General features: G+C 44.3%; 1 protein-coding gene across 1 annotated transcript in view; it reads right to left on the reverse strand.

Annotated features, from left to right (window-relative positions):
- Window positions 1–27,188, reverse strand: part of ext1c (exostoses (multiple) 1c) — a 90,882-nt gene extending 63,694 nt beyond the window's left edge. The window contains exons 1-2 of the mRNA XM_073484341.1: window positions 27,101–27,188; window positions 14,023–15,433 (exon numbers count right to left, since the gene is read on the reverse strand). Coding sequence (XP_073340442.1) covers window positions 14,023–14,969 — 947 coding nt within the window. The 5' untranslated portion in view covers window positions 14,970–15,433; window positions 27,101–27,188. The remainder of the gene's footprint in view (window positions 1–14,022; window positions 15,434–27,100) is intronic.
- Between the last annotated feature and the right edge of the window lie 549 nt (window positions 27,189–27,737).

Consider the following 27,737-nt stretch of genomic DNA (forward strand, 5'->3'; position numbering starts at 1 on the left):
AGAATTGATTCAACACAGCTACTCTGTTGTTGCTGTTAGCGGCGCTGGCTCAGGCATGTGTGAGCTGACCAATCAGAGGAGTGGGTATCCAGGAGGGGGGAGCCTTAAAGAGACAGGAGCTAAAGGAGTGTTTCAGACAGTTTTCTCACAGTATGAGAAAACTAATGTGTTTTTTGAGCACTGAAGCGTGTAAACCTATTCTAGCAGTAACCCAAAAAGAAAATTAGGAACCTGAAAAATGAGCATAATATGTCTCCTTTAATAAACAAGCACTGCTACGAACACTCCAATAAAGGATGATGCATGGATGAAATAATTAAGCAATGTACACGGAGGGCTATGAAAGAGTTTGCATTAAAAATACTGGAGGTTGCACTGACACGCTCTCACCCAAATCCCAGTTTAACCCTAATACCCCACTGCGTTATTAAAAAAAAAACTGGGGTACATAGATCATTTTAATGCTGATAGTGCAGCATACATTAGAGAGTCCTTTGAACCCTCCAGTGGTCGGGATTATCACTATGTATCAGTCATTCATCTCAAGCCCCGGCCAATCGGAGCGCTTCGTACGACATCAAAGTGAGTAAAAATTTTTAAAAAAAGACGTTATTAAAAAGCCTTTTCATCTTATTGCAAACTTACACTACACAATATTTTTCTGACCTAATTTTACACCATATATCTCAGGCAATTTGGGGGTCCTTGGAGAGAGCGCTTGGAATAAAAAAAGTCTTGGGAGTGTGTTTGGGACGGCCTAATTGAGGCAAAATCTGGTCTACATGCCGTGTGTCTGTAAGTAATGATTTGGCTGCTGGCTTCTTCTGCACATGAATGGCTTGAACTTCTAAAGCGTGACACTTCCCACACATCTTTCTGCAGTAACTTTCTTTTTAACAAATTCTATAGCTTATTAACACAAGCAAACGTGTCTGTGTCTAACTTGATATTACTGAATTCCCCGATCATCAGAGGACACAGAGGTACCACTAATCTGGCATCTTCCTCTCCTCTAAGCGCAGACCGCATGTGGTGCTGAGGTCAGAGGTCAAATAGATGCGATCAAAAACCAGTAAACAAGTAAAATCCAGGCCAAACAGCGGAGCCTCGGCTCCTTAACTGCACAAGGAGTGAAAAATGGTCTCCTTCCACATCTCTCGCTCTTTTTCTCCCCCAACTGCATTGTCATTGTCAAAGCTTTTACGCTCCAGTTGGCCTGGACAAAAGCGAGCAAGGTCGCCAGAGGCTTTTCCTGCTATGATCGCTGTAGTGTTAGCCGGGGTTGATAAAGGGCCCATTAGGGCACTGAATGGGCACCCATTAAGAGGACACCCATACTAGTGAGGGAGCCCCGGGGCCAAACGGCTTTCCTTAAGAAACCTGATAGGCACCTGACAGACTGTAGCCGCCCACTCGATACACGCCGGAGTTAAAAACAAAGCTCGAGTTGAGGTGATTGAGAAATGAGGAGGTGATGGTGAAAAACGCCTGCTCTACCAGCGTGAAACTTGTGTGTTACTCACGGGCAGTGGCAGCATTTATCTCAGGCTCGGTTATTCACTTGCAGTTCGAAAATAGAAAAGAGGGCTTGGGAGAGAAGTTGACATCCTCCACACTCTTGGCCAATCGCTGCGTGAGGTGGGTGTCGGGTTGTCGGTTTTGGATAAGCAACAAAGCAGCCCCCCCCCCCACACCGATTTCGTTACCAGAAGGTTGGGCCTTGAGTCTGGTCCAGCCTGATTCATTACAGACCAAGCCCAGCCTGGGCCTGACAGAAAACAAAATGTCCAAGCCTAAAACCGGCTGGAAGGCTATTTTCCACTTCGAAAACAACCATAACAATCAAACCATCAGAACTGACTCATCACTTTGCACCGATGTGACAAGAACACAATGACACGAAGCAATATCGCAAAATGTTCCCTTAAATCATCACAAAGCAGATAAAGAGCAGAACGTCCAGACCCTGATAAACTTTATTATAAGTTCTCCTTAGTCTGCTTTCTTTTTATTCTCTGTAAACCTGCACCTGGGAATGTGCTCAAATCCTACCCAAAGATGCCAAGCCCGTCAGACTGGGTCAGGTGGCAGTAGTCACTTTGGAGGGTGCTGCAGGAATCAGTCCTAGAACCCAGAAAAAGTCAGCATTTTTGCTCTTGCAGTTCCCTCGTCTCAACGGGTATTTTGAATGTTGTTAACACAAGCTTAAGAGGTTTTCGCGTTTCGTTCTACGACATAAAATGCATCTGTAAATACCCCACTCATGAATTTATATATCGCATTACAAGTGATTGCAGGTAAGTGGCTGAATGAGACAACAGAGATTGTCGACTCATCCAGTCATTATTCCACCTTTACGGGTGATCTTTACTTCCAGGCTAATCGAACGAAAAACAATCAATGGAAAATCTCCATTGCCTTTTGTTGAGGGAACCAGGGTGAGGCTAACTTCAACCCACATTTGAACCACTTAAACTCCTCTTTGACTCGACCGCTACTGTATCAATTCCTTCTTCTGCATGTTTTTTTTACATTTGGCTTTGGTTATCCTTCCACTTTGCGCTGTTTCTAATGAAAAATGCACATACTGCCACAACTACTCTCATAACTTTGAGCCTAATCTCCCACATTATCAGTGAGACACAGAAACCCTACTGTAACTGCACAGCACCATTTACACAGTTGCCCTGGATTAGACAGATCTTGAAATCTTTTGAAATAAATTGAGGTTAAGCCTGTCAGGATTTGCCAGGAGAATAGTATTTTTTAAACGATCGTTGTTTTCACGTGTCCGTAATAAGTGAACACAGCGAGGTCAACCGACAGACAGCGGATATTACAGGTAAGGTGATCTCCTTTGAAGCAGCTGGACTGTATTAGCTGCACAGTGTGACTAGATTGTATTATTTGTTGGATGCTCAGTGAAGTGAATGAACGATGGCAGGGCTGGTGTGTCATCCAGAAATTAAATAGCATCCATTAGTAGAAATTGTTGGGTTTACTTTTAGCAGTGAAGTAGCACAGAAGATTGTAGTTTTGTTTGAATTTATGGTTACACCTTCTAATAAGGCTCCCTTTAACATTTTATAATAACCATTATTTATAAATTGTAAATTTATAGTCAATTCAACTTTAGTTAAGTTAATAGTTATTTCCCTGTTAACAAGCAATGAAATGCTTTATAAACCATTTATTAAGCGATTATTTGTTGTAAAATTGCAAGTGATGTTTATAAAACTTTACAACTGCATGATAAAAAAAAAGCATTTCATTGTTTATTAACAGCAAATATTAATATTTCACTTCACTTCATTTTCTGCATGTGTCATAGGCTGCGTATTGTATTTACATTTCCACAAGACGTGTCATTTCACGTTCACATCAAATGTCTGGAGGTGGAGGGGATGGGGGATGTTTCTGAAAGGGGACCGCGGTGTTTCAACATTTGTAAATGTGACACCACTGGATAATTTTAAGGAGAACTTGGGACACTTTCTAGCCGTGTTTGTGTTAACAAAAAAAATGTCGACTTTCACCGGGAAGTCTGGCCATCTGCAGACGACAATTTTGTTCTGAGCTAACTTTCTTGAGTCTCCACTGGTTTGCTGGGCAATTGTGCAAAGCCAAGAAATAGTCCAGTTAATATCAAGCTATTCCTCTAAAGCATATATTACCGGACTGCCAATGAGACCAGCAAAATCCCTTTGGTTGGTGTGCGTCCAATAATGTATCTATAAATGTGTTGGTAACCCGTTAAAAAAATAGTTGAGTTGTTAAGAAATATATTTTTTGGCCAGATCTCCTGCAGCTCATTCCAGATGGTCCAATCAGTCAAAAGTAGTTTCACGAAAGAAAAGTTGCCAATTTTAATGGATTATAACTGATCTATAAAAGTTTAGAAGATGCCTTGGGTAAAAAAATTATGGTTAAGAAATCAGTCCATGACTATGCGGTGTAGGGACTGCATCAAGAGTGCAGGTAATCAGCTGTAACACTTACATCATGTTCGAGCACAAACCAGTATAGACTCTTTATTTGTCGCTTCTTACAGAGCGGATTAAATGAAACCTTGTTTGACGCTCTGCGGCTCATATGCTGTAATTCCTTTCCTCTCCTGACCTTTTGATGCTGTCCGGCTCATCCGAACATGCATTAAGGGTGAGCGTCCGGGGGGGAGGGGGGTGTGGGAAGCATGTTGTCAGGGCAGGAATGCACAGATTAGCAAGCGAGCGCAAAGAAGGGACTGTTTGTCAGTGTTTGTGAGCATGCATAGGTGCATTCATGTGCATGTAACCAACACAATGGCGTGCGAGACAATTGTGCGCAACACCGCAGACATCTGTGCTGTCAAAAAAAGTTTGCCTTCACACAGGAGCTGGCTGCGTTGATAAATTATGCATACTTGGGCTCAGAAATATGGTAGGAGGCTCGCAGTCAACTGTAGGAGGACTTTGCGAAGTGTGGAGAAAAAAGTGAGGGAGGAGGAGGACAAGATGTTAGGAGAAAAGTTATGGCGGTGTGCAGAGGATACACTTTACTAAGAAGGTGTGAAACGGAGTCAGAGAAAGAATTATTATGAGCTGCAAAGTCCTTACAAGTGCATGTATGTGTGCAGACATGCCTCGTTGTGTTAATCAGGGCAATTAGATGCTTTGCAGGCGTTTTTAATAGGGATTAAAACTAAGACTTCTCCAATGTAGGTAAAGCCTGGGTGTGGCAGACATGTCCAGCAGGCATTTTCTGATCTTGTTTCAATATGAAAAAACCCGTTTGAGTCTTCACAAAGCCGCTGAGACCTTGATTGTCTCGTGGTTGTGTGGTTCCTGTGCCACTGGTTTTGCCAGTGTCACTTGTAAACAACAAGCTTTTGTCAAGCTGAATGCCCTCAGACTAGACGGATAAATTATAAGTTATTCTGAAAAACGGAGGAGCGAGACAGACGAGAAACTCGAAACTGAAATAGCAGCGTTTAGGAAATGGGAGGATACCAATATGACTCAAGTCCTCGAGCGCTGAGAGAACAATAAGGGAACGAAAACTTGACCTCAGACATTTAATGAGAAATGACAAGCAGGTTGTGACTTGCTTGTCATTTGACCAAGAATACAACATTTTGTTGCTGCAAGACTGAGGAATGAAAGCTGTGGTCGCTCAGCCTTTTCAGATGGGCGGCTCGCATAGAGGAGAAAGCCGCCAACAATGAGCACTCTTCCAAGTCAATATTGCAGCCAAAGACATCATTCCTATCAGATGAAGTGATGTTAAATTGATTTTGTGACCTTGTGAACGTGCCTTTTGGATTCGAATCGAGAGTCTCCGTCTCTCATTGTTGCGGCTTAAACATAATAATCATCTAAATCTTGGAATTTCAGATAAGGTCAAACCCAAGACCTAACAAATGATTCACTGGCCTGAGTATTATCTGTCATCTGTCATGATAACTTGGAGAAATAAATGTACAAAGGCTTGGCAACATGAAACTGAGGTCTGGATGTGATTAACTGATACAAATTTACTCCCAAATCAACCTCATCACTATTGGTAAAGATTATAAAATGCAATTAGTTCTATTCCATTAACTCTTGCGATGACATTTAACCTGTGACTGCTGTGATATTTATTAGTTTCAACCAATTAAAAATTCTATTAAATAAATGCAGATTAAATCACAGTTGATGACAGACTTTCTTTTTGCCAGTGACAGACAAAAGGTGACCAGAAGAAGAAGCTTTTTCATCGTTTGACTTGCTTCTTTTGGCTACTCTGCAGACACAGATAGAAACTGTGAACGCAACATTGAGAAATAAGTTGATATGATGAACTTGAAAATGGCAAATGGTTGTCGAATACCCTTCGAAAAATATGGAGCAACCATCAACTAGCATTGATTTAAAGTCGTGTTCCTGGCCACCTGAAGAATGTCCAATATTTACTTTTCTGTTGGCTCCGTTTTTGGTCTCCACCAACTACGTTCACCAGCTATCTGCTCAATTTGTCCTCTTGCTGCACCTGAAAAACAATACTAATGTCAAAGAGGACAGAGTGTAAAGAGTGTAGAGTGAGTTATAAGCGTCACCGCCTCCTGTCGTAAAGATGTTGATATGGCTAGCATGTACATTCGTTTTGGAAGAGAGTGAAGGAAAGACGCAACATATTTCTAATACTAGTTTTCTTTTTGACATCAAAGCTGTTCGCAGGATGCATGGTGATGAGGTCATTTATCAGTTTGTTGCTATGTAAATCAATAATTGTTATATGAATAAATATACTTTGTGCATGTTTTGGTGTGTAAATGTTGCTGATTAAAGGTTTTGGATCCGGCCCAGTAGATCGCCTGAGTTGGCAGCCATAACACAGCTGCAATGGCTGCAATCTGATCCTCTGGGGCAACTATGACCGTCACTAAAAGTGCTGTTTTATGCCACTGATCTGCTGAGGTTGTGTCTGCCAACATTACGGACATGATTCCTAAGGAGAAATACCTTTTTGTTATATAACATGATCCTTTTTGTAACCAAAAACAAGTCATTTTCAAGGAGAAGTCTTCCTGCAATAACTCGTGTCTCATGAGAGCTCAGTGCAAGACTTGTGTTTCTGGTTACAAAACAGATCACGTTATTTAACAAAAAGTTCTATCTCCACAGGAATCATCTCTGTAATGTTGTCAGAAGAATAACAACCTCAGCCTGTCAGTGGCAAAAACAAGTGGCTGTCGTGGACATAACTTTGACAGTCGGAGTTGCCCCAAAGGATTACGTTGCAGCCGTGTTGTGGCTGCCAGCTGAGGCGATCTGCTGGACCGATTCCAAAACTTTAAAATTATATAAAGTTTTATAACTATAATAATTATACAAAAATAGTCAGTCTTCATGCTGATGGTCTCGTACGCTTATGCAGGTCGTATAGCTTCATCAGTATTAAATTGGGACTGTTTCATAACCAGTTAAGCGTTACTTATTCTGTGTTTAAATTTCTGAGTTGACTTCAGCACCAATGAGCTGAAAGATGCTAAAGCACGACATTAGCGTTAAAATATTGATCGAAGCAGCTTTAAAGAACCTTTGCTGCCCCGTAAAAGAACTCTGTGACTTTATAAATATATTTGACCAGACTTCACAACAGCACAGCGCGGGAGGAAGACTGATGTGTGGGAACAGAAAAAGACACAAGCTGGAGAGGAGGAAAAAAACGAAAACGAAAATGGAGGACGGAGTGAACAAGTGCCAGAGAATCATAAGGCCGCCTCTTGCTTCCAAGTATTCTAAACAGAGACAGCAGAGACGGACCACACAAACCGCACGCGCATACACACACACTCAGACCACAGCATCTTCAGAGGTACAATTTCACAGGCTCTAATTACAGTGGGCTGCAGCGGCTCTTATTTGGTTTGCCAAAATCTCAAGTCGCACACACACTCTGGTACGGCGTTCACACACAACTGTGCATGTACACACACCCACATATTAATTTAAATCGTGCATTCACAGAGGTAGTCGCTTTTTTTTTATGTTTCCTGGCTGATAACAATGACACTTCCTTCAGTTTTCACGCACCACATTGAAATCCTTTTATAAGATGGCGTTTAAGTCTGCAAATTTCCTGTTCAAATTACATATGCATGAGAGCACTTCCAAAGCATTTCCTTCTTACTTTCACCGTAGCCAATATACGATTAAATCGTTTCTCTCTTCGCAGTCCTGCAGTTGTGTTTTGTCTGATTAGTATGCTGCATTCAACCTGAACCCCCTACCCAGGTTTTAAAGTCTGATCGCCTCACTCTTTCTCTCTCAACCTTGAGTTCCTTCAAGGAGGGTCATGAATAATGACCCGCCGGGTTTCAAGCATCACACAGAGGCCGAGGCCATTTAAGACAAACAGAGAGGAACAGCGTTTTGCCATTACACATCCTCCCCGTCACTTTAATCTCTCCCTCTCCCATCCCGTCCATCGCCGTTGAAGCCCTGCTTCACCTTCACAATCGCTTGGCCCGAAAGGAACCTGAGAACTTTGTGTTTTCTGGCGTACCTTTGTATCTCCTGAATATCCCTCCCTTTCTTCCTCCCCTCTCTGTTTTTCACACTCTCGCTCATTTACATTCACTGTACAATGCACGTTTTCGCTTCCCTTTCTTCGAGAATTCTCTAAAGTGAGGGGAAACTAGGCCATTAGGCTGCAGCACAGCTTCTCCCTCGCTTCAAGTATCCCCTCTCTTCCAACTCCCCTCTTTCTCTCTCACTTTGTCACCCTCCTTCCTGCCCCGTGTTGCTTTCTCGCTTTTTTTCCTTAAGTCGCCTGCGGTATCCCACTGTCTTCTCCCCCGATTTTTTGTAGTCTTTATCACATGACATTCTCCTTTTTATTCCTTTCTGTCTTGCTGCTCTTCTCGCCTTGGGTACCGCTGTGTCCTACCTCCAACTTGTCTCTTTGCTACTCCGTTCTGTTTTCTCGCTTATCATCTATAATCCATGCACACACACACACACGCGCGCACACACACACTTAAACTTCACACACCGATTCAATAGAGCAGAAAAGTATTTCCAGGCACATTCTGTTCCTATTCAGATTTCTTTTTCCCTATGGCAGATTTTAATGGGATTTTTGGACACCATTTACCGATCATTCTGCGCTTTAAAAAGGGTAAAATTACATTAATGGACATGGTGGGGCCAAATGTGCTCAAACGTAATCTGTTTTAAAAACTATTTTGCTAACAACCATGGTGGTATTATCTTTGTTTCACACAGCTATCCAGTCCTGCAGGAAAAAAAAGCCAAAAAAAAGCCAAAAAACATATGTAACATTAATATTTCAGGAGAGCAGGACAGCTTCACACTGCTGCCTTTAGCAGTGAGTGGCACAGTTTAAACCTGCAGTAGCAGCCAGTCTAAATGGGTAAATGTGTGTCTTTCTAGACTATTCTGTTTGGGTGAATGGGCGCCTTTGTTAGAGATGACTCAGACCCTATGAACGGTTTTCATTAAGCTTTTTTTTTTTCACGCTGAGAAATATGCACTATGAAACCTGTTGACAGAATGGTCTGTGGATCAGAGCGACCGGGATGCTACTTCTATAAAAAAACAAAAAAAAGATGTTGCTGCTGTTTTCGATGCTGTGAGGACCACAAATGAGATTAATTCCCCTTCATCGTGTTGGACTGGAAAAGAGGCAGACGTCTCAGGTGTAAGATACCTCAAGACCAGTATTCGGGCAGACAGTTTGAGTCATTGATCCATAAGTCTGATGTGTTTATCAGACATCATAACACTGCACAGCTGAAGCCTTTCTCAGTACAAAGTAATCTAACATATTTGATATTTGATTGGCTGACGGAGCATCTTTCTAGATGATGTTGCATTTGTAATGTGGCAAAAGTTGAACCAGCTTCAATTTTTTAATGCTGAACTCAGTAGCCTCAATGGTAGTGTTTCGACTGATGGTGTCAACCTTTTCTGACCGTACTGTATGTATTTTATTGATTAGAGCATTTTATTTATTCATTTCAATCGTGACACTGTTTTTTTCCCCTTTTTTTGAATTTAATTGAATTTATCAATTTTTTTTTATGGAGTAGGGGGGCATTGTTTGAAAAGCTTCTTTTTCCATTCGATATCATTGTAAAAAATCTTTGTGGTTTGGACCAAATGATTAATTGATTAATTGAAGAATAAGTCAACAGATTAACTGATGCAGACTAATGACTTTTTACACAGTGCTGCACCATTACAGTGTCTGCTCCAACTGGTTAACATGGTAGCAATCAAACAAATTGTTTGTTATTATTATTATTAATATTATTATTATTATTGTTATTATAATTTATTGCTATTAATATTATCATTGTGCAGTTTTTTCTAGCATTTTATTGTGTAAAAAAATAAACTCAAAACTATAAATAAATAATTAAACATTCACTGTAAACAGATTACAAAAACAGTTCCCTGGAGGCAATCACATCACTTTGAAGGCCTTTTCATTATCTCATTTGTCTAAGATGGGGGGGGGGGGATTCAGAAAATGATGTCATGACAGTCTATTGATCTTTTCTCCGAGTCCCCCCTCCCTCCGCCTCCCTCTCCTTCTCTTCGTGCCCTTTGTCCGTCGGTTGTCGTCTTGTCCAGGTCCCTCAGGGCTAATCTGCTGGTGCACCAGATGCATGCGCTCATTAACCTGATACCACCTTCTAAGAGCCTCACTGACTGTGACACAGTCTCACACTCACACACACACACACTCTCACAATCTCATGTTTATATAGCAGTGACATGTGCTCGCTTGGTGACATGGGCTATTATTTTTAGTACACAGGGTTTTTTTAGGTGCAGGATTTTTGGGCAAAAACAAGAAGAGAGAGGAGTGAAAGAAACGAGAGAGGGGAAATGTATCAGAGCAGCAGACAGATGGAGAGGTGAAGGTGATTCTCTACCTGGCCCCAGCTTGGATTCACACAGAAACCTAACTCATGGTTTGTTTATTGTCCTCGCTTCATGTTGTTTCCTTCATTTGGATTCTGCGGTCTGCGCTGTTCGTATGCTCTCCCCTCTGAAAACCCATTTCTTCTCTCCCCCAAAGGGAGATCCAAAGGATGCAAAAAGAAAAATGGATCCCTCATCTTCCCTCCCTTCCTTCTCCCCTTCCACATCCCTCCTTCACACCTCTCTCTCTCTTTCTCGGGCTAAAAGGCTTGTGTTTCCAGAGAAAGAGACTTCATACAAAGGGGGAACGAGGGAGAAAAAAAAAAAATCATCCAGCTTTTTGTGTTTTTCTTCCAAACGGCAGCTGTCTCTCACATTGCTTCCCCCATTCACACCCTTACACCCTCAGAGCCGTCGCCGTGTCCAAATCCACCGCAAAATACCACACGGGACAACCCCACCCCCCACCCCCCTCCACTATACTCCTCCACACACCCCCTGCCCACCCGGGTGTCTGAGTAGCGGGCTGTGTGGAATAAATGAGCTCATTCATACAGCGTTGAGCGGCTTCATCCCTTTGCTGCCCGGGCCCAATGTAAACAAGCCTAAGGTAGCTAGTTATAGGCCACAGCAGCAAGGATCGCGCTTGGATCAGAACCACCTCCAAACTGCTGATCCCGGGGTACATGGTGAAAAGTTATATTGTATAATTTAAAAACATTTGCTTTGAGCATTCATTTGATAGCACTTGAAACCAACTGCCACCTTCCAGAGGCTTTGGATCTAAACTGGAAGTTTAGCAGTTGGCGTTCTCTTGTGCCAGAAAAAAGGTTTGGTCGGTCCAACAAAGGAAAAGCTTCAGAGACACAGATGCTGTTAAAAAATAGTACAAGGCTCAATGAAAATGGTGTGATCTTTTATCGTGAATGTAATGTTTTTTAATTCATTTCAAGTACCGACAAGACCTTTGAGAAATCGCTACCGCCGCAAGCTCTGAGAACCAGCTTATTCACAAGAACCCGTGGACGAACTTATCTGGGCCAAGTTTCAGAATAAACAACAGACAACGGTGCTGTTTCATCTGAGACCTAGAACATTTTTAAAGCTTTTCATAAAAACTGTCACTGGAGTTTATACTGTTTCTGTTTGTCCGAGTATGAATCACACAAGGGATTGAGGGATTGAATAACGACAGCGTTGGTAGTTCTTTGAAACTGTGCAACGGCGAGTCTTTGCTGATGAGTAGTCCAACATCTACGGCTAAATTTATTAACGTCTTGGTGCGGCTCCAACTCGTTATTCTCATTCTTTCTTTATTCTTTCTTCCACTGAAATCCATCTCCTCCTGTCTACCGATGTTCTGCACCATCAGACTTCCCTGTTCTTGGTGTATGAATGGACAGCCGCAGACTTTATAACGAGGAGCTCTGTCAGCACTTCAGCTTCAGAGACTTTTATTGCAAAGTGTCAGTTAAGCAAGTAGGAGTGAAACAGAGGGGCTGTGTTACACGGCGGCATGGTTCCTCAATATCAACTGTGTAATTACGACTTCATTGAGTAAGAGAAGATAATGACTTTGCGTGAAACATAAAGAACCTCCACCCCTCGACTCTCGGAGTTCTGCCCTCACGAGTTCATCAGCTCTCAGACGACAAACCCTCGTCAGCTCAATCAACACATTCGAGGCAGTCGCCGCAGTTTACACCGCACCGCTTTTGCAATTAAAACAAGAATCTACAATTGCAATTAGAAAACAATGGAGGCCTTTATTTTACCTCTGACATGAATTCCCAGAGCATACGGATAGCAATTTTTACAAAATAAATTCCTTTCGTGGGTTTTGAGCACAAGCATCTATTTCCATCTGTTGTAGGAGTTGGAGAAAAGCACTCAGAGGATGAGACATGTTTACCAAGCTGCTGCCTCAACATGTATTGTTGGCAGATGGGTGTTTCCTGAAGCTTTTATTAACTCTACAATGGTGCTCGCATACTTGAAAACCACACTGGCCCGTACAGCGCACAGGGCGGAAGAGAAAATACATATTGTATAACACAAACAGTTTTCAAACCCCGGCAAAGGTCATATGCTAAAACTAATTGGTTTTAATTATAAATCATTGCTGTAAGTATTGCAGATGTTGCTGGAAAACCAATTTCCCGATGTCTTGTATCCACTCCACCCACCATCCAATTAGTAAGCTCCAAATTATCATTTAAATGAAAGTGGAAATGGCAAGTTTATCTGCCATGCAACAGCAACAGGAAGAAAACCCCCTTCAGGAAAATGTACAGACTGGCTAAAGGTGCAATACGTACAAATTTGGGTTTAAAACGTGAAAATAACTCAAATTCTCAACAGAATGTGACGAAACATTATGTCAAAGACATCGATGTGTTGTGTTGCAGAGGTATCTACTGAAGTTAGTGTCATGATTCTGTTTGTGATCCTGCGATTTCCTGTTTTGTGTCGTTGCTTTTCATTACCTCCCTTTGTGTCAATTTCCCGCCCTTTGTCTGTGTTCACCTGTGTCTTGTTTGTCACTCAGCACTGTGTGTAGAAGACTTTGTCAGTTCGTCCTGTGCTATCCACCTGTGTTATTCACCTGTGTCATTCCCCTGAGCCTCTTCCAGTGTCTTCCTGTGTCACCCCGTGGTATGTTTTCTGGTTTTTGTTCCTGCTAAACAGCAAGCCCCAACCTGTCCTGTCTCGTAATATCACCCCAGGCTCCCAGTCTGGACCGCTACCTGCACGGTTAACTGAGCTAACTAGCTAGCGGCAGCTACAATTAGCAGCACTTAGCGAATACTCTGGTGAAAAGCTGCAGCTGTTTCTTTAGAGTGCTTCCACAGCTGGACCATTCTTACATATTGCACTTTCAAGAGAATAATAATTATTTACCACTCACACCCAACAGCGATATATTCACAGAGGAAAGCCATTCTTTGTGCTGACCTTTGCTTTGGCTCATTACACAGTTTAGTCTCTGTTATGATCAATTAGCTTTAACTGTATACTGTTTTAAACACCCAAACACAAAATAGGAACAACTGCAAGTGCCATTTTTCACAATTTTGTGGAATGCTCTTCTTTGTTTGTCTACCACACTGTAACATGTATTTACACTCTGAACAATAGTGTATTAGTAACAACGACAATTGCTTAACTGTACTTTCAACAGCACTAATGCAAGAATAAGAGATTTTTCTGTAAATAGTGACCTGAATCTAAATTTCCAGAGACTTGAGTCTGCGTCTCAAGTCTTTGATCTCGAATGCAACTGCCAAACATCATAAACCTAAATAGTCAAAAATTGTTGCAGCCATAAAAGAGAGACAGAAATAAACCAGTGGGACCCAGAAGCTACCACTGACACTGCTTGTAGAAAATCACTGACATCAAAAGACCAATAAAACAGCATGTACGGTTCAAATAAGAAGGCAAACGGAACAACACCGCTGTGGATTTCCTCATAAAAAAATTATACTTGACATTCTGTTTCCTATAAATCCCTGTACAGCTCCGCACTGACTCACACCTCGCTCAGCGTTTTAACATCGCCTCATTACTGCCCTCCCCACAGGCCACGTGACCCCCATCTTACCTCTCGTATTCGAGGTTGTCATGGTCGCAGCGGGCGTCTTTGTGCTTCTCCCAATCCTTCCCGTGGCGGCATGTCGTCAGCGACACAATGTCCTTCCCATTGTGGATGTGATGAAGTGCGTTTCTGGTGTCTGACCCAATGCCTGTCAGATAACGCTTCCCTTTGAACATCAGTAAGTACTTTCTCCGTGGCGGGATGGTGTTCCTCACCAGCCAGCCCCGCTCTCCACCCTTCTGCGGGTGATCCTTTGAGAATAGCGGGATGGAGACGTCAAAGCCTGGCCTGAAATGTTCCGTGTTGAGGCTGGCTTTGGCTAAGATGGCCTGGCCGATGTTGAAGCCCAGGTCCTCTGTGTAATTAGGCCAGGTGCCTGAGTACAGGTTGAAGATCAGGTGGTTCCGCCCATCGTTCCAAAGCGGGTAACCACGGATACGTTCATCTACATTGGGCACAAACTGTCCTGATAGCTGGTCCCGATCTAAGGTGTCTATCCCAAGCACAAACAGACATGCTTCCCGGGGGTCTGACGTATAGTACCGTGACTCACCTATAGACGTCAGGATCTTCCTGTAGCTTTCCGACACGCGATCATTTTTCTCCGATGGATATATATACACCCTGAACCCCTCCCTTCCTCTGCGGCGACACCGCGAGAAGTCAAAACAAGTCTCCATGCGGCAGCGACTGTCCTTATAAATGGCGGACCACGCCTGACGCCGCTGCCGGGGCGACTCCGCCGTCCCGGGGTCCGTCTGGAGCTCATCCAGGTGGGCATAACGGGGCAGGAAGGCCCGGTCGGTCCAGTTGGGCCAGGGGCGCACCACCTCACCCCGGTGCCGTGTCAGCAGCCGGAGCAGACGCAGCTGGACTCCTCCACCCCAGTAAAAGAGGACCAGCCAGCAGCACGCACACAAGCCCAGCAGAACATACTTCTTACGCGCCTGCATGGGGGCCTGTCACAGTCTCTATTTTCTCCTCTGTCTCTCTCTCGTCCTCTGTTTTTTCTCTTCTCCTCTGCCCCTCAGCTCCGAAGCCTCACAGGGGCGGGGGACTGATTTGTGATTACTAACAAGGAGCCTCTAACGGAGGACAATGTGTTAACAAGGACATCCCTGCCTCTGAGTGTGGCCCAGTCCACTTTGCCATTTAGGATGACGCAATCTGAGTAACTGACTGCCCTCGCTCAGTCCCTTTCTGCCTTCCCCATTTGCTCTCCACTGTACTTCTCAGATGTGAGTGTTAGCCCGTCTCTGCTGTGGCATGCGCTGCTTCTGCTGCTGCTGCTGCTTCTGTGTGCATTTCTTCCGCTGCCCAGCCTGGTTGAGAGTGATGAAGGGTGATTTCTCCACTCGCTCAGGCCAAGCTTGCTGCCTCATGGTGCCTGGCGCGACTCCTGTCTGCAGGGCCTCTCCTGGGGAGAAGTAAACAAACAAGAATACAGATCAGTACACAGACCGAGTGCCCATTCTGCAACCGACACAAGAGACATACAGTGTGATTAGTTGGGAAAATGTTGTCTCAAGAGAGGCCTGAGCTTACACTTTCATGTGCTTTTCAGTTTGGGCAGACGTGTGTAATCTGCAACTCCAACCAAACACACATACAGTGTAATCAAATAGCAGCAAAGTAGCCCAGCTGGGTAATGGTTCACAGAAGAGGGTTTTAAACTGTCAAAGTCCCTCTTCAACTTGAGCTAGGAAGAGAAAATTGGGAAAAATACAACTCAAAAAGGCATCCAGCCCTGATTAGCCACACATCAGAACAATCTCTCAATGAACCCCACCTTCCCTCTATCTCCGTCCCTCTCTGGCCTCCACATTCCTTTGAGAAAGATTGATATTTGCAGTCTCACATGCGCTGCGATGTGTGCCGACTCCTTCCGATAGTACGTCAAAACCTGGAACGGCAGACAGAACTAGATATTATCATGCTCTTCAAGCTCCAGTTGAACCGAGCCAGATACAGTTGAGGTGAAGTGGAGGAGAAAATAAGAGCGTGTTTAGCATCTTGAAATGGAGATTTGGAAAATGATGCAGAAGGAAAACAGAGCTGCGTTATGGCTCTGAAACGTCCGTTCACCCTGGATTGAAGGCCTTTTTTGTTACACTCGCGAACCTGCAACGGTTTTTCAGCCTCGTAATTTTTTGCCCAACATCCCCCTCCAGTACTCCACAACATGTACTGTACACTTGAGTGTGTGTCTGTGTGTGGAGAACACTTTACAGTGAAGGGCAGTGTTCGAACTGCCAGCTGCCACACAAAGGCAGCTTTCAGGTCTCACCTGGCCGCTCTCTCTCTGCCTCTCACTCACATTCCCTCGTTCCTGCCTCCGCTCCAGCCAAGCAGAATTGATGCCTGCCTTCTCCGCTTGGGATAAAACAAACAGCACAGTGGCGATGCCAAAATCATAATGCATAATGCATCCTCTGATTTCTCCACCTCAAACGGATAGAGGAAGTCAGGATTTAGGTGTGAATGGAATTGCTTTTACTCCGTGTCATTCTCAGTCCATGAATCAGAATGAAATGCCGAAGCTTGAGTTTAAAACAAGAAATGCAAATATGTTCTCTTTACTTTTATGTCGTTTTTCGCAGTTTTTTGGGATCAGTCGATTGCATTCAAGATTCATCAAAAAACGGAATACGCAGATTAATCAGTAAAGAAAAGCCTACATGCAGAGGGCTGTCACTTTTTATTAAAAATGCAGACAAGTGTTTGAACATGTTCAAAAATCAAATATTCAATCTGTTGTGATCTGTTGAAATTCAATATTCCCAGCGTACAACAAGCTGAGCCTTGTTCTCCAACAGGGGGGCCTTTCCTAAAATGTAGTGTCACTCTGATCTGTTGTCCTCTTTGCTAACGTGACACGACACTGAACCCGGACGAGCTTTACGTGTGAACGCAAATGTCGGGATCAGTTGAACCGGACATTAACCGAACTGGACCCTGCCAGATCCCGAGTACGAAGACTGAGAAGTGTCAGGTCATTGTCCGGAGAAATTCACAACGAGCACGTGGTCGTGTTGGTGGAGTGTAGCTGCTTCTTGCACTTTTCTGTTTCAATGATACTGCAGATACGTCTAAGTGCACGTAGTACTGATATCAATGCAGTCATTATGGAGAACTCCTCCTCGTCCTCCTGCAAGTTCTACCCATGCGCTTAAACCTCGCCTAAACCAAACACTGTCCAGAGTTCCTACGAGACAATGGCTTGATTGAGACTGATTAGGTGTTCATGGTCAAAGGTCAAAGGTTAAGGTCACTGTGACCTCACATCCATCCATCCATCCCATATACTCCTGAGCACAAAATCTCAGGAACGCCTGAAGGGAATTTCTTCACATTTAACATAGACGTCCGCTTGGACTCAAGTGTGAACTGATTGGAATTTGGTGGTCAGAGGTCAAAGTTCAAGGCCACTGTGACCTCACATCACACAACTCAATAATTCATATGCTCATCATGACAAACTTCAACTCTGTCAACTTCACTGTGACGTCATCATGTTCTGCAGAAACACTTCTCTGGCTGTTTTTTAACCATAACTCATGGACAGAAGGGGAGATTGTGACCATATCTCACATTTGGTCGGATACTGAATTGGTGAGACGAACTGGCACTTGGGTGTCCACCTTGAAACTGTTATGACTGTATAGATCTTCCGTGCTGCCATGTAACTGATTCATGTTTAAGAATTTTTAGCTCATTTGCAGCAACATCCATATTTGAAGCATGTTAGGCTCATGGGTTTTGCTGATATTGAGCTTCAGGTGATGTTCAGCATGTTTCTCACTGCAACTACACGTCCATATTCTGATAACTTTTTTTTTTAACTTTTTCAAATTCCCTCAGTCTTCACTAGTGTGTGTCTGGACTGACATGAAATCAAGCTGCATCTTCACTGGTGCATACAACCGTGAGGCTGTAATTCTAGCTTGAAAAGGTGACAGCCAGCCCTTGTATTTGGCTGCATAGCTTCACCGTGGCAGAAGCATCTGGACACATGAGCCTTTGTGGAAATGCATTCTGACTGTACCAGCGTGTGAACAGCCGGTGGTGTCAGCCAAACTGCACCGGATAATTCAGGCTAGCTAATCTGCCTGTGGATGTTTGTGGGTGGTTTTTTGGCACCTTCCTTGTTTTTACTTCTCCGGCTACGACTGTAAAGCAGCCCGAGCAGCAAGCCGTCCAAGTTGGGGGAAGAAATAGACACTTGGGATCCCATTACACACTGCTCATCAATAATTCACCTGCTCCTTTAGTTAAGGCATTGATTTTGCCTTCTTTATTTATTTCTTTTTCATGCTTTGTATCCCCTGCCACCAACGCGCACAATTACACCTCAATCTTCGTCAGGACTGTACGAGCTCTGTCCTGGTGATTTGCGGTTGTGGGGATAATTGATAGTGATGGCAGGAAGGTGTAGCAGAAAAGTGATGGAGGGTATCATTACGATGATGGTAATGAGGATGGGCATGATGAATTTATTCCATTGCCATATCTAATCTAATGCCACTGGACACCACTGCTTTGTGAAAATAACAGTCTAGTAAGGATATTCATATTGATTAAAGTCCACCAAGGTGTCTCTATCACTGTTGGATTAACAACAGGAGTTTTCATTCACAGTCTTAATTTGTCATTTCACAGGAAGATAAAAAAAAAACAAAAAAAAAAAAACCTTCACTTGACAATTTTTATTCATCAAACTTATCAAATAACAGCAACTGAAAGCTCAAATCTGAATCGATTTCAAAATTACAACTCATGGAGAAACGTATTACAGGTTCAGTGGAGGAGGGAAGATAAAATGTGAATGAAGCATAATCACAGAGATAATGTTTCAGAATATTAGGACATGAAACTACCCATTTTTCAATAACGAACACCCAAAAAAAATCCATTCCCTCCAGGCGTGTGAAAGCCCCTGTTGAGCACCGTTGCGTTGATCGCTACCATCCTACTTCCCTGTGCAAGGACAAACCAAACCACAGCAGTGAGCGGCCATTAACTGGGAGCAATAATGATGAATGTAAGCCGGTGAAACTCTGGGGCATGCCCGGGCCTGACCGAGCCTGACAACATCCTTGAAAGGGGCGAATCAGCGAGACGACGCACACACACACATAAGTGGCTTTAAGTGGTGAGAGAAGTCCCTCTGTCATGGATCAATGATGGATCCTCATGGTTGGGTGACTAGCACTGGAAAAAGCCACAAGGCTCATTGAGTAGAGGGGCCCGAAGGTGGAAGGACAGGGTTCAAGGAGAGGTGAGAGCAGGTTTCAGAGCCCTACAATTCCACCCGTCATCATTTGTTCCCCATCTATACGGTCTTTCCTCAATTCCTACCAGTCATGCCCCCTATATTCTCCTCTACTTTACGACCCTAAGTCGACTAGAGGGTCTCACGTCAAAACAATACAATTTTTCCGCTGTTTTTCCTTTTTCAATTATTCCTGCTTAGTTCTCAAAAGAGGGCTGAGGGAGGCGGGATGAAGCAGGGGGCACAAAACACTTAATCACAGACATGAGGAGCACACTCTGTAAGGCCAACAACTCTTTGATCATTTGCTCGCCTTGAGTGCAAACAAACGCCGAGGAAGGTTCATTTAGAGTGTACCGAGCACGCAGCGAAATTGTGTCAACACTGCAAAGAGAAAAAAAATACAAATTAAAAATGCGCACCGCACACAGTCAGCTAATATAAAGTGGTAGGTGGATCATACGCAGTCGGAGCAGGACGAACCAGCTTTTTCTCCACGATGTTCTCTGTGCTCTCAAGTTGTTTCCCCACTTTACTGCTCTAAAATGCTTCAGTTTTGAAGTCATCTCCTGCTGAATACAGTCTGATTTAAAGTTTTAATCGTATCTACATCCTGTAATCAGCTATTTAAATGGTAGCTGTCATGTCGAGCGGCGGACCCACCACCCCCGCAATGGATTCACACGCAGGAAAACGATGCATGCATGTAAAAACTGACCAATGGGACTGTTTTGTTTTTTTTACAGGCCGACTCCAATTAATAGTAAGCAAGGAGACTGATAATTGATATTTGAAACCAATATCCACAAATTTCCTGGGCAGGTCACTTATAAGCATTAGCTAAGTAGGCTTAACAATAATAACAGTGTTAGTAGTATACACTCGATGAAGTCGCTAACCTGGAATGAATTATCGGCTGTACCAATTGCTTTAAGAACAAGAATTAGCTTCATGTTAGCATGGTAATGTTACTTCCAGTTGAGTGAATGGACGCACAAGAGTCACGTCCATAATTCACGCAAGGTATCATGGGGGCTAGGAACATGTTGGGTACATTTGCAGTAAAAATGAAAAAATCCATACTTTACGTACTGTTTTACTCATTTTGGAGGCCAATATTCACTTTTGCAAAGTAGTGACTGACTACAGACAGAGCGAGGCAACAAAAAGTAGCATATTTTTTAGTTATTGTTTTCAGCAATCGCACAAAAACAACAACCAGAACAAAAACCCACAATAATCCTGATATCAGGTCTGAAAGTCAGCCAGGCAGCTAATTAGTCGATCTCGAGTGTAATCAGAGTCACTGTTTTCTGTTCACTCCCATACAGCCTTATTAAGTTGCAGCTAATGACACTGCCATTGCTTAACCAGCTTCACCCTGCCCTGTTGATGTACCAAGAACTACGACGCTGAACATGACTTTGTCTGGCTGAGGTTTACTCTCGTATTAAATTGCACTTGTTCATACCACCGGTAACCACAGGCGTGGCCGTATCAATCATGACTGAAGTGTTAAGGATTACTACTTCAAAGAGCTGAACTTCTTCACTGAGCGTAATGCATATTTACCTTGGCGGAGGTAAATATATTCAGCTGCAGCCAGAGCACGAATAGAGGGAAGCTGTGGGAAAGGAGCTGGTTGGGTCACAGAAGAAACCAAAAGGGACATTTTGATGTTCGTAAATATTGTAGCCCAGGGTTATACTTCTGAAGATAATAAAATAGTAGCAAGAGGCCCTGTAGTCTGAGTCAAGATGGCAAACTTTTATTCCACTCATATATCATGCGTCTGACAGACTCCCTGCATTGCCTACCTTTCACAATAAAAGCCATAGATGTAGAGGTATACACAGCGTAACTGCTTATCAGGGAGGAACTCAATGTCACTCTGATCATTTATTTTTCATCTGCTGGTTTATTGTACAGCACGGTTTGTAGGGTCTGCAAGGCTGCAGCTGGACCCCTCCTGCCACACTGGAGGACACGGGAAGGTCAGTATTTAAAAGGACAGGAGTGGAACAAGTGAAGCGGGATACAAGGTGAGGATGAAGGACATTACGTGGCTTTGAAAAGGAGAATGACAAAGACGAGAGGGACTTAATGATCGATATTTCATGGATGACAGCTGGACACAGTACTTCCAGCCGTAGATCTCTGCCCCTCTGCAGAGGCTCGAAGGGCTTCCCTCGACTATTTCTACCTGCCGCTGAACTACACTATTAAGTCATTCACGGAAATGGAATTGAAATTTGTCATCCCATCTGTCTCCCTTGAATTGTGTTTACACAGCAGCTTATTCAAGCGAGGTGATGCAGGCTCTGATAGAAAATGAAAAGCGACATGCTCTGAAATGGATGTCACCGATGATGGCCTTCTCGCCAAAAAATCAGCATTTGTCAATTTGTGTGTTTTTTTCCCATCAGTTGGGGCATTTTTTATTTTTTTGATAGAGTTCTGCCTTTCGGGGACAGATTGGCTTCCCCTTTATTTGTTCAGTTTGCCTTTTTTCTGGCCACAACACCAGTGCTGAGCACAAGTGACATCGTAAACGCTCAAAATGAAATCCACTACCATTACCGTCCTTCTCGGGGTAGTGCAGTCATTGCCGGTGTTAGAGAAGCAGCAGCGGTGGCATTATTATGCCTGAAATGATTTGGGTAGTGGCACAGAGCAGGCTGTAAATTGGCACTGGATGGGCCAAATGTCTGGTAAAATGAGATTTCCATTCTTACCCAAATGATGTTGTTAGCTTGTAAACACAGACCACCTGAAGGATGGGAACCTACCCTCCGCTGACACAAATCCCGGGTGACTGCACTGTACAAACGCCGGCGGGCCTTTCGGTGACTTTTTGTGGCTGCGTGTGTGAGCGTGTGTCTGAACTATACTTACACACACATCTGGCATGTGTGTTTTGCCGGGCCTGAAGCTGGCGATATATTAGTTCAGCATAAATGAAGTGTTCTGGAGAAAACACAAATCTTGTGGTCGGTGAAAGGCTCGGTCGAGCTAAAATTATCCCCCGGACTCTGTCATTACAGGACCAGAAGAAAGCCACGCTGCGTTGTTTGTGTTACTTCACTGGTTCCAAATCTTTTTCACTCCTGACCTCTTAAAAAATAAGGCTGTGTCTACGTGTGACCCCTCAAAACAGGTTGCATATGTCAGATCCTTCAAATTTCAATCCTGCTCGACTCACTGATGCTTACCATGATAAAATAGTGCAGTTTTATAGAACAGATCCCACAATAATAGGAGGAGTAAACCCTCCTTGAGCTGCTACTTTGTCAGAAATACTATAGAGAAGTAACTGGTGTATCTGCTGCTTATTCCCTTGCAAGAGGATGTGATGAAACTAATCTGCAGCCAAAGAAATGAAGAAGTATCCCACAAATACCCTTCGATTTTGTATTCGTTCTCCAATCTAGAATAGCCTAAGTGACCTGAGATCGTTATTGAACCACAGCGGTGCAATAAGCCTCTAAACATTTTGGGAAGCCATTTTTCTTGGGGCCCTCACTCAGCAGTCTACGCGGTGGTTAGATTAAACTGTGTTATGTCAGGCCATTGCATATTCATCTGATATTCTGTGATCCGACTAACCTCCTCTTTCGATTTTGAAAGTTGTAATAGCAACAACTTCAGCTCGGTGTGGGGGTTACTGTGCACTTGACACTGAGGCACGAACCTATTTGTACTTAAACCCGCACAGATTTTGATGCTATACTTGCAATTTCTGCTCTTTCAGTTGAACCATTGTACAGTGTGTTTTTCTCCCTCGTACAAAACCTGACTTCTGTTGCGAACCTTTCACACAAAATAAAATCTATTTGTAAAGAGGACTTTCTGCAACCTTAATGCATGAAAGACCACTCAAAGAAATACTGTAGACCTCGCAGCCTTCTACTGAATCAAGCTTTTGTGGCAGGTGATACCATCTTTTAAACAGTAGTGTATAGTCTGTTTTTGTCTCTCGTGAACTTGGGGGGGAAGTTTAGGGACCAGTGTGTTTGGCTCAATCCCATTTCCAGTTTATACCCCTACCCCTCATTTTTGAATGCCCCCTGGCCCCTCAGAACAGAGATAGGTAAGGGGTGGTGGTTGAGATCTCCCCCAATGAAATGAGACAATCCTTTAAGACCCTCATACGTCATCAGTAGGCGAAGGCTTTTATGTAAACAGACGCAACCGGACAGTTCGCCATTTGCCATTTATCGAACCGCGATTGGAAAAGCCTGGACGCTCGCAGTTCGTTCACAGCTTCACGCAATCAACCAAGTCATCCTAACAAGGGTTGGGACACCCAACCTCTGGGCGTGAACATGCAAAATGGAGGGCTAATTGGTAGGGGCGAGGGGTGTGTTGGGAGTGGGAGTCCGGTCGAGCCAGGAAGGAGTTTGTGTGCTCGTCATTGACTGTGTGTTGAGTTTCAATGGCTGCATCATAGCGTGGGTGCAATTCTCTGTTTTCCTGACTGTGTACGACGTGAGCAGGAGTCACTTAGTGTGTGAGGTTTGTCTGTAGTCGTTTCAGTCAGTCTGTGGTGAGCCACAGAAAAACGCTGCTGCAGTAAAAAAGGCCGAGGCTGTCTCCACTGACAGACCTGCATTAAAGGCTTACAACCGGGATGTGATCCATGTTCTATTTTCTGTCCTCACCTACCAGTTGCCCTTTGAAATCGAGGTGCTCTTCAAACTCCCACACACCATATGCATATATAAGCAGACGCATACACACACGGATGTGTGCATTTCTGCTCTATGCAGAACAAATGGCTCCTTTTAAAACATAATCTCTCTTTCTGTCTGCAGGCAGCTACCCGAGAGTTTTTCCATTAGCTCGACCACCTCTGAACAATAATGACCATTAACTTAATCAAGCGCTGGTTCTTTTTACAAGCCCATTTTCATAAAAATGTAGAACCGCACATTCTCCTTCTCCACCTTCATAAAAAGCATACTCGCTCCACGTGGGCTGAGGGACTCTGACACGGTTAATAAGATGTTCACCTCGAGCTGAACGCCCTGCAAACCAAACCAGCCTCCCAACCGCGCTCACATTCCAAACCCAGCATAATTACAAGCCGGGTTGATTAATTATGTCTCAACAATATGCTGCACTCCAACGCCACAAGGGCTAATTAACAGAATGAACGAGATGGGTAGGAACAGTTATTAGGAGGTTCGAGCTCGCACTCTGAATCTGGCAAAGCTGTTTACAGTCCAAGAAAATGTGGACAAAAAAAAAACGGATTCAGGCTGTAACACGCAGAGATCAGAGGTAACTCTGGCACACAGCTCCGAGCATATAGAGTGGAGAAGCCTAGTGAGGTCACTGATACAGCGAGTGCACCGCTCTGCGATCGGGGCGCCTGTGTCGGCGCACCTGACAACACACACAGCGTGTAGTGCAATCCATCTGCCTTATTATATGGTCCTGCTCGCAGTGCATCCAACCTGCGACTCATCTTATCTGTGCAGCTTCAGGGGCCCGGAGGCATTCCTATCGCAGGGCTCAGATCAGATCAGCCTATAAACAATCTGACCTTGACAACGCCGGGGATGATATATGATCTGACCCTGGGATGAGGAAGATGGGGCTCATTCCAGACAGGGGTTCAATTAGTGGAGTGTCCCTTACATCTGAGATAAAAGCGGTAGGTTTTTTTGCAGAATACTAATGATTTCTCTCCTAATTGTCCTTAAAACACCTTACTTTATAACAATAATGCATTCCTTTACTCTGAAACCCAAAAGTCCACGAGAATACCAAATGCACAGTGACCCCTCAGGGTTAATAGCTCTGAAAGGGCGCACGCTGATATTTTCCACCCCTCTAATGAATGTCTTGATTTACACCTCTGGAATATGAATACTGTCTGTATTGGCCGATGCTTCAGCAAGACAGGATTTGAGCTTCTCTTAATCACCGGGTAGGGTATTATAGAACCGTCGTGAATGCAAAATCCCATTAAGAGGAGGGGGTTGCCATTAGAATAAAGTCATTTCATGAATCGGATGAAATCCGTGTACAGGATCCACCCCTCCCCAGAGAGCCCTTTTCCGCTCGTCGCGTGATAATGACAGGCCTTTTTACTGTGGGATCACTGAAGTCGCCATCTTTCCTCATCAGAAGAAGATAACCCTGAGAGTTGTAATTAATCGCTGCAGTGAACTCGGGCAGCCGTTGTTTGTTTCTTCAGGATTCATTATGGAGCACTTAGTAGTATATGAATACATATGAATGACTGAATCTTGACTGCTAGAAGAGGCAGACGGCAGAACAAAGCGTTGTTTATTTGGACTGCATCTATAAGACACAGCCCAGCGGTGCGTTTTCTTTTTTTTTAACGTGAAACTAAGGTGTTAGACAGTGAGATGGAAATTCCCCCACAGCTCTGAGGGAATATTTAACATCCTCAGAATCTAATTTAGTTGCACTGGCTGACTCAGGACTTTAAGGGAGTCATGTCCTCCATCTTCATCAGCAAAAGTAAATTCAGACTTTAAATTCAGTGTGTTTCTTTCAAATTAAAGTGAATCACAGAGTGACAGCAGAGCCAGTGGCAACATTATTTAATATTCTTGGATGGTGGCAGAGTCAGGTGCAAAACCAGCAGCCCCATCTGTCCAGTGGGAGAAGCAGATCACCTGCCAAAAGCCCTCAGCCAAAAGCTCACAGAGTTGATCTAAGAAAAAGCATCATTATCTGCAATAACCTGAGAATAACAGGTGATCGCTTCACTGTCAAAACATGCCACCTCCTCAGCCTACCTGTCACAGAATGATACAGAGATCCGTTGCAGGTGGCGGCAGCAGGTTCTTCCTGTTCTGAGCCGGGAGCTCCAGACCCTCTGGTCTCCCCCTCCCCGCCCCCTGAAGCGGAATCAGCACAGTTTTTACGCACTGAACTGTTGAGCGTCCTGCTCGCTGCTCAGTCCGCCGCTGACACCAGCTGCAGAGGCTCAAAACACCAACTTCTCCTCGATTTGTGCGAGCCCTTGCGATGTGATTAAGTTACCAGGCTGGCCATGGCGCAAGCACAAGCACCGTCCGGGCGCGTCCGTGCAGGAGAATCTGAGGCGGAGTGTCCCGCCGCCCCCTCGCGTCTGTGCTCCAAATTTTTTTCCCAGATCCTCTCCTTTATCATCCAGCATGCACCTCTCTCATGGACCGCACATCATCGCTCCCCGCTGCTCCCTGAGACAGGCTGTCTGTCAAACAGGCTACAGGCATGATAATCCACCGGTACATTAAAGTGCCCCTGTTGCTCTCACTGTGAGTTCAGCTCGCAGTGACCTTCCGCTCAAAGATCGCCACAATACAACAAAAGCTCCTCTAGTTTAGCTTTGTTTCTTTATCCCCCCTGTCTGATCGTGAGATCTGCTTGCAACACTTGGCTCCGATCTGAGCATCTGAGCAGCCTGAGTGACAAAGGTGCGCTGCTGAGCGCCGTGAACACACCAGGAGCGGGTAGTTAAAACATATCCCTAGTTTTTACAATCGCCACCTGCGCCGTCACAATACACCAGGAGGCGATTAAACGCTCGCTTGTATTGATAAGAGCTTGTGATGGTAACTGATGCCTTCAGGGCAGAGGATGATCTGTGAGCCACATGGAGAATAATCTACAACTCTGATTAGAGAGAACGTAACCTGTGAGCTCACCGGAAACATCGGTGTGTCTGTTATTGCTCAGATGGATCAACAATGAGCACATCGTCCAAACCTAGACAGCAGAAATCACCCAGCACGATCCCCGCTGCGCTCCGACTCCCCCCCCCACCCCCGACAGAGAGCTCGCCCTTACCGGGTGGCGGTGCCACGCTCTTCCCCTCGCTGGTGATTTTCCTCTTCACGCCACGGCCGGGCATTTGCGAATCAATTCAGCGTGCGAGCGCAGGTCCCCCCGTCGGGATACGAATGATGAATGTGCGTTTTAAATTGTCCATTTTCCATATCCACAACAGTCCACACACGACCCGCCCCCGGGCGGTAGCGATTGGTTCAGAGGCTCCTCGACGTCTTCGTCGCGCCGTAAAGAAAAACACACACATCTGGATGGGACCCAGCGCAACTGGAGCGCGTTGGAAACACCGAGTTACGCACAGTAATTGAACCGGCTTGGAGGAGCGTCACGTCTCCCAGGGCCTCTTTAAATGTGGTCTACTTGTTTATCGTGGTTAAAGATAGCGATCTGGTCACCTTTGCGGAAAATTATGGTTGCAGACACATCACTGTAAACACCGGCCGTCATACAAAGGCGCTCTAATGGTGGCTTTGGTGATGATTCAGTATCAGGGACTACCAGACCGGGCTGGGAGGGTTTCTGTTGTTTCAGCAGGTTGAATGAGACGAGAGGAATCACAGTAGTGATGATAGTCTGTGTGAGGCATCGTTACTCAAAACTGAGTTATAATGAAGTGACAGGCTTCAGACAAACATAA

This window comes from Pagrus major, chromosome 16 (assembly GCF_040436345.1).
Source record: "Pagrus major chromosome 16, Pma_NU_1.0".
Classification (NCBI taxonomy): domain Eukaryota; kingdom Metazoa; phylum Chordata; class Actinopteri; order Spariformes; family Sparidae; genus Pagrus; species Pagrus major.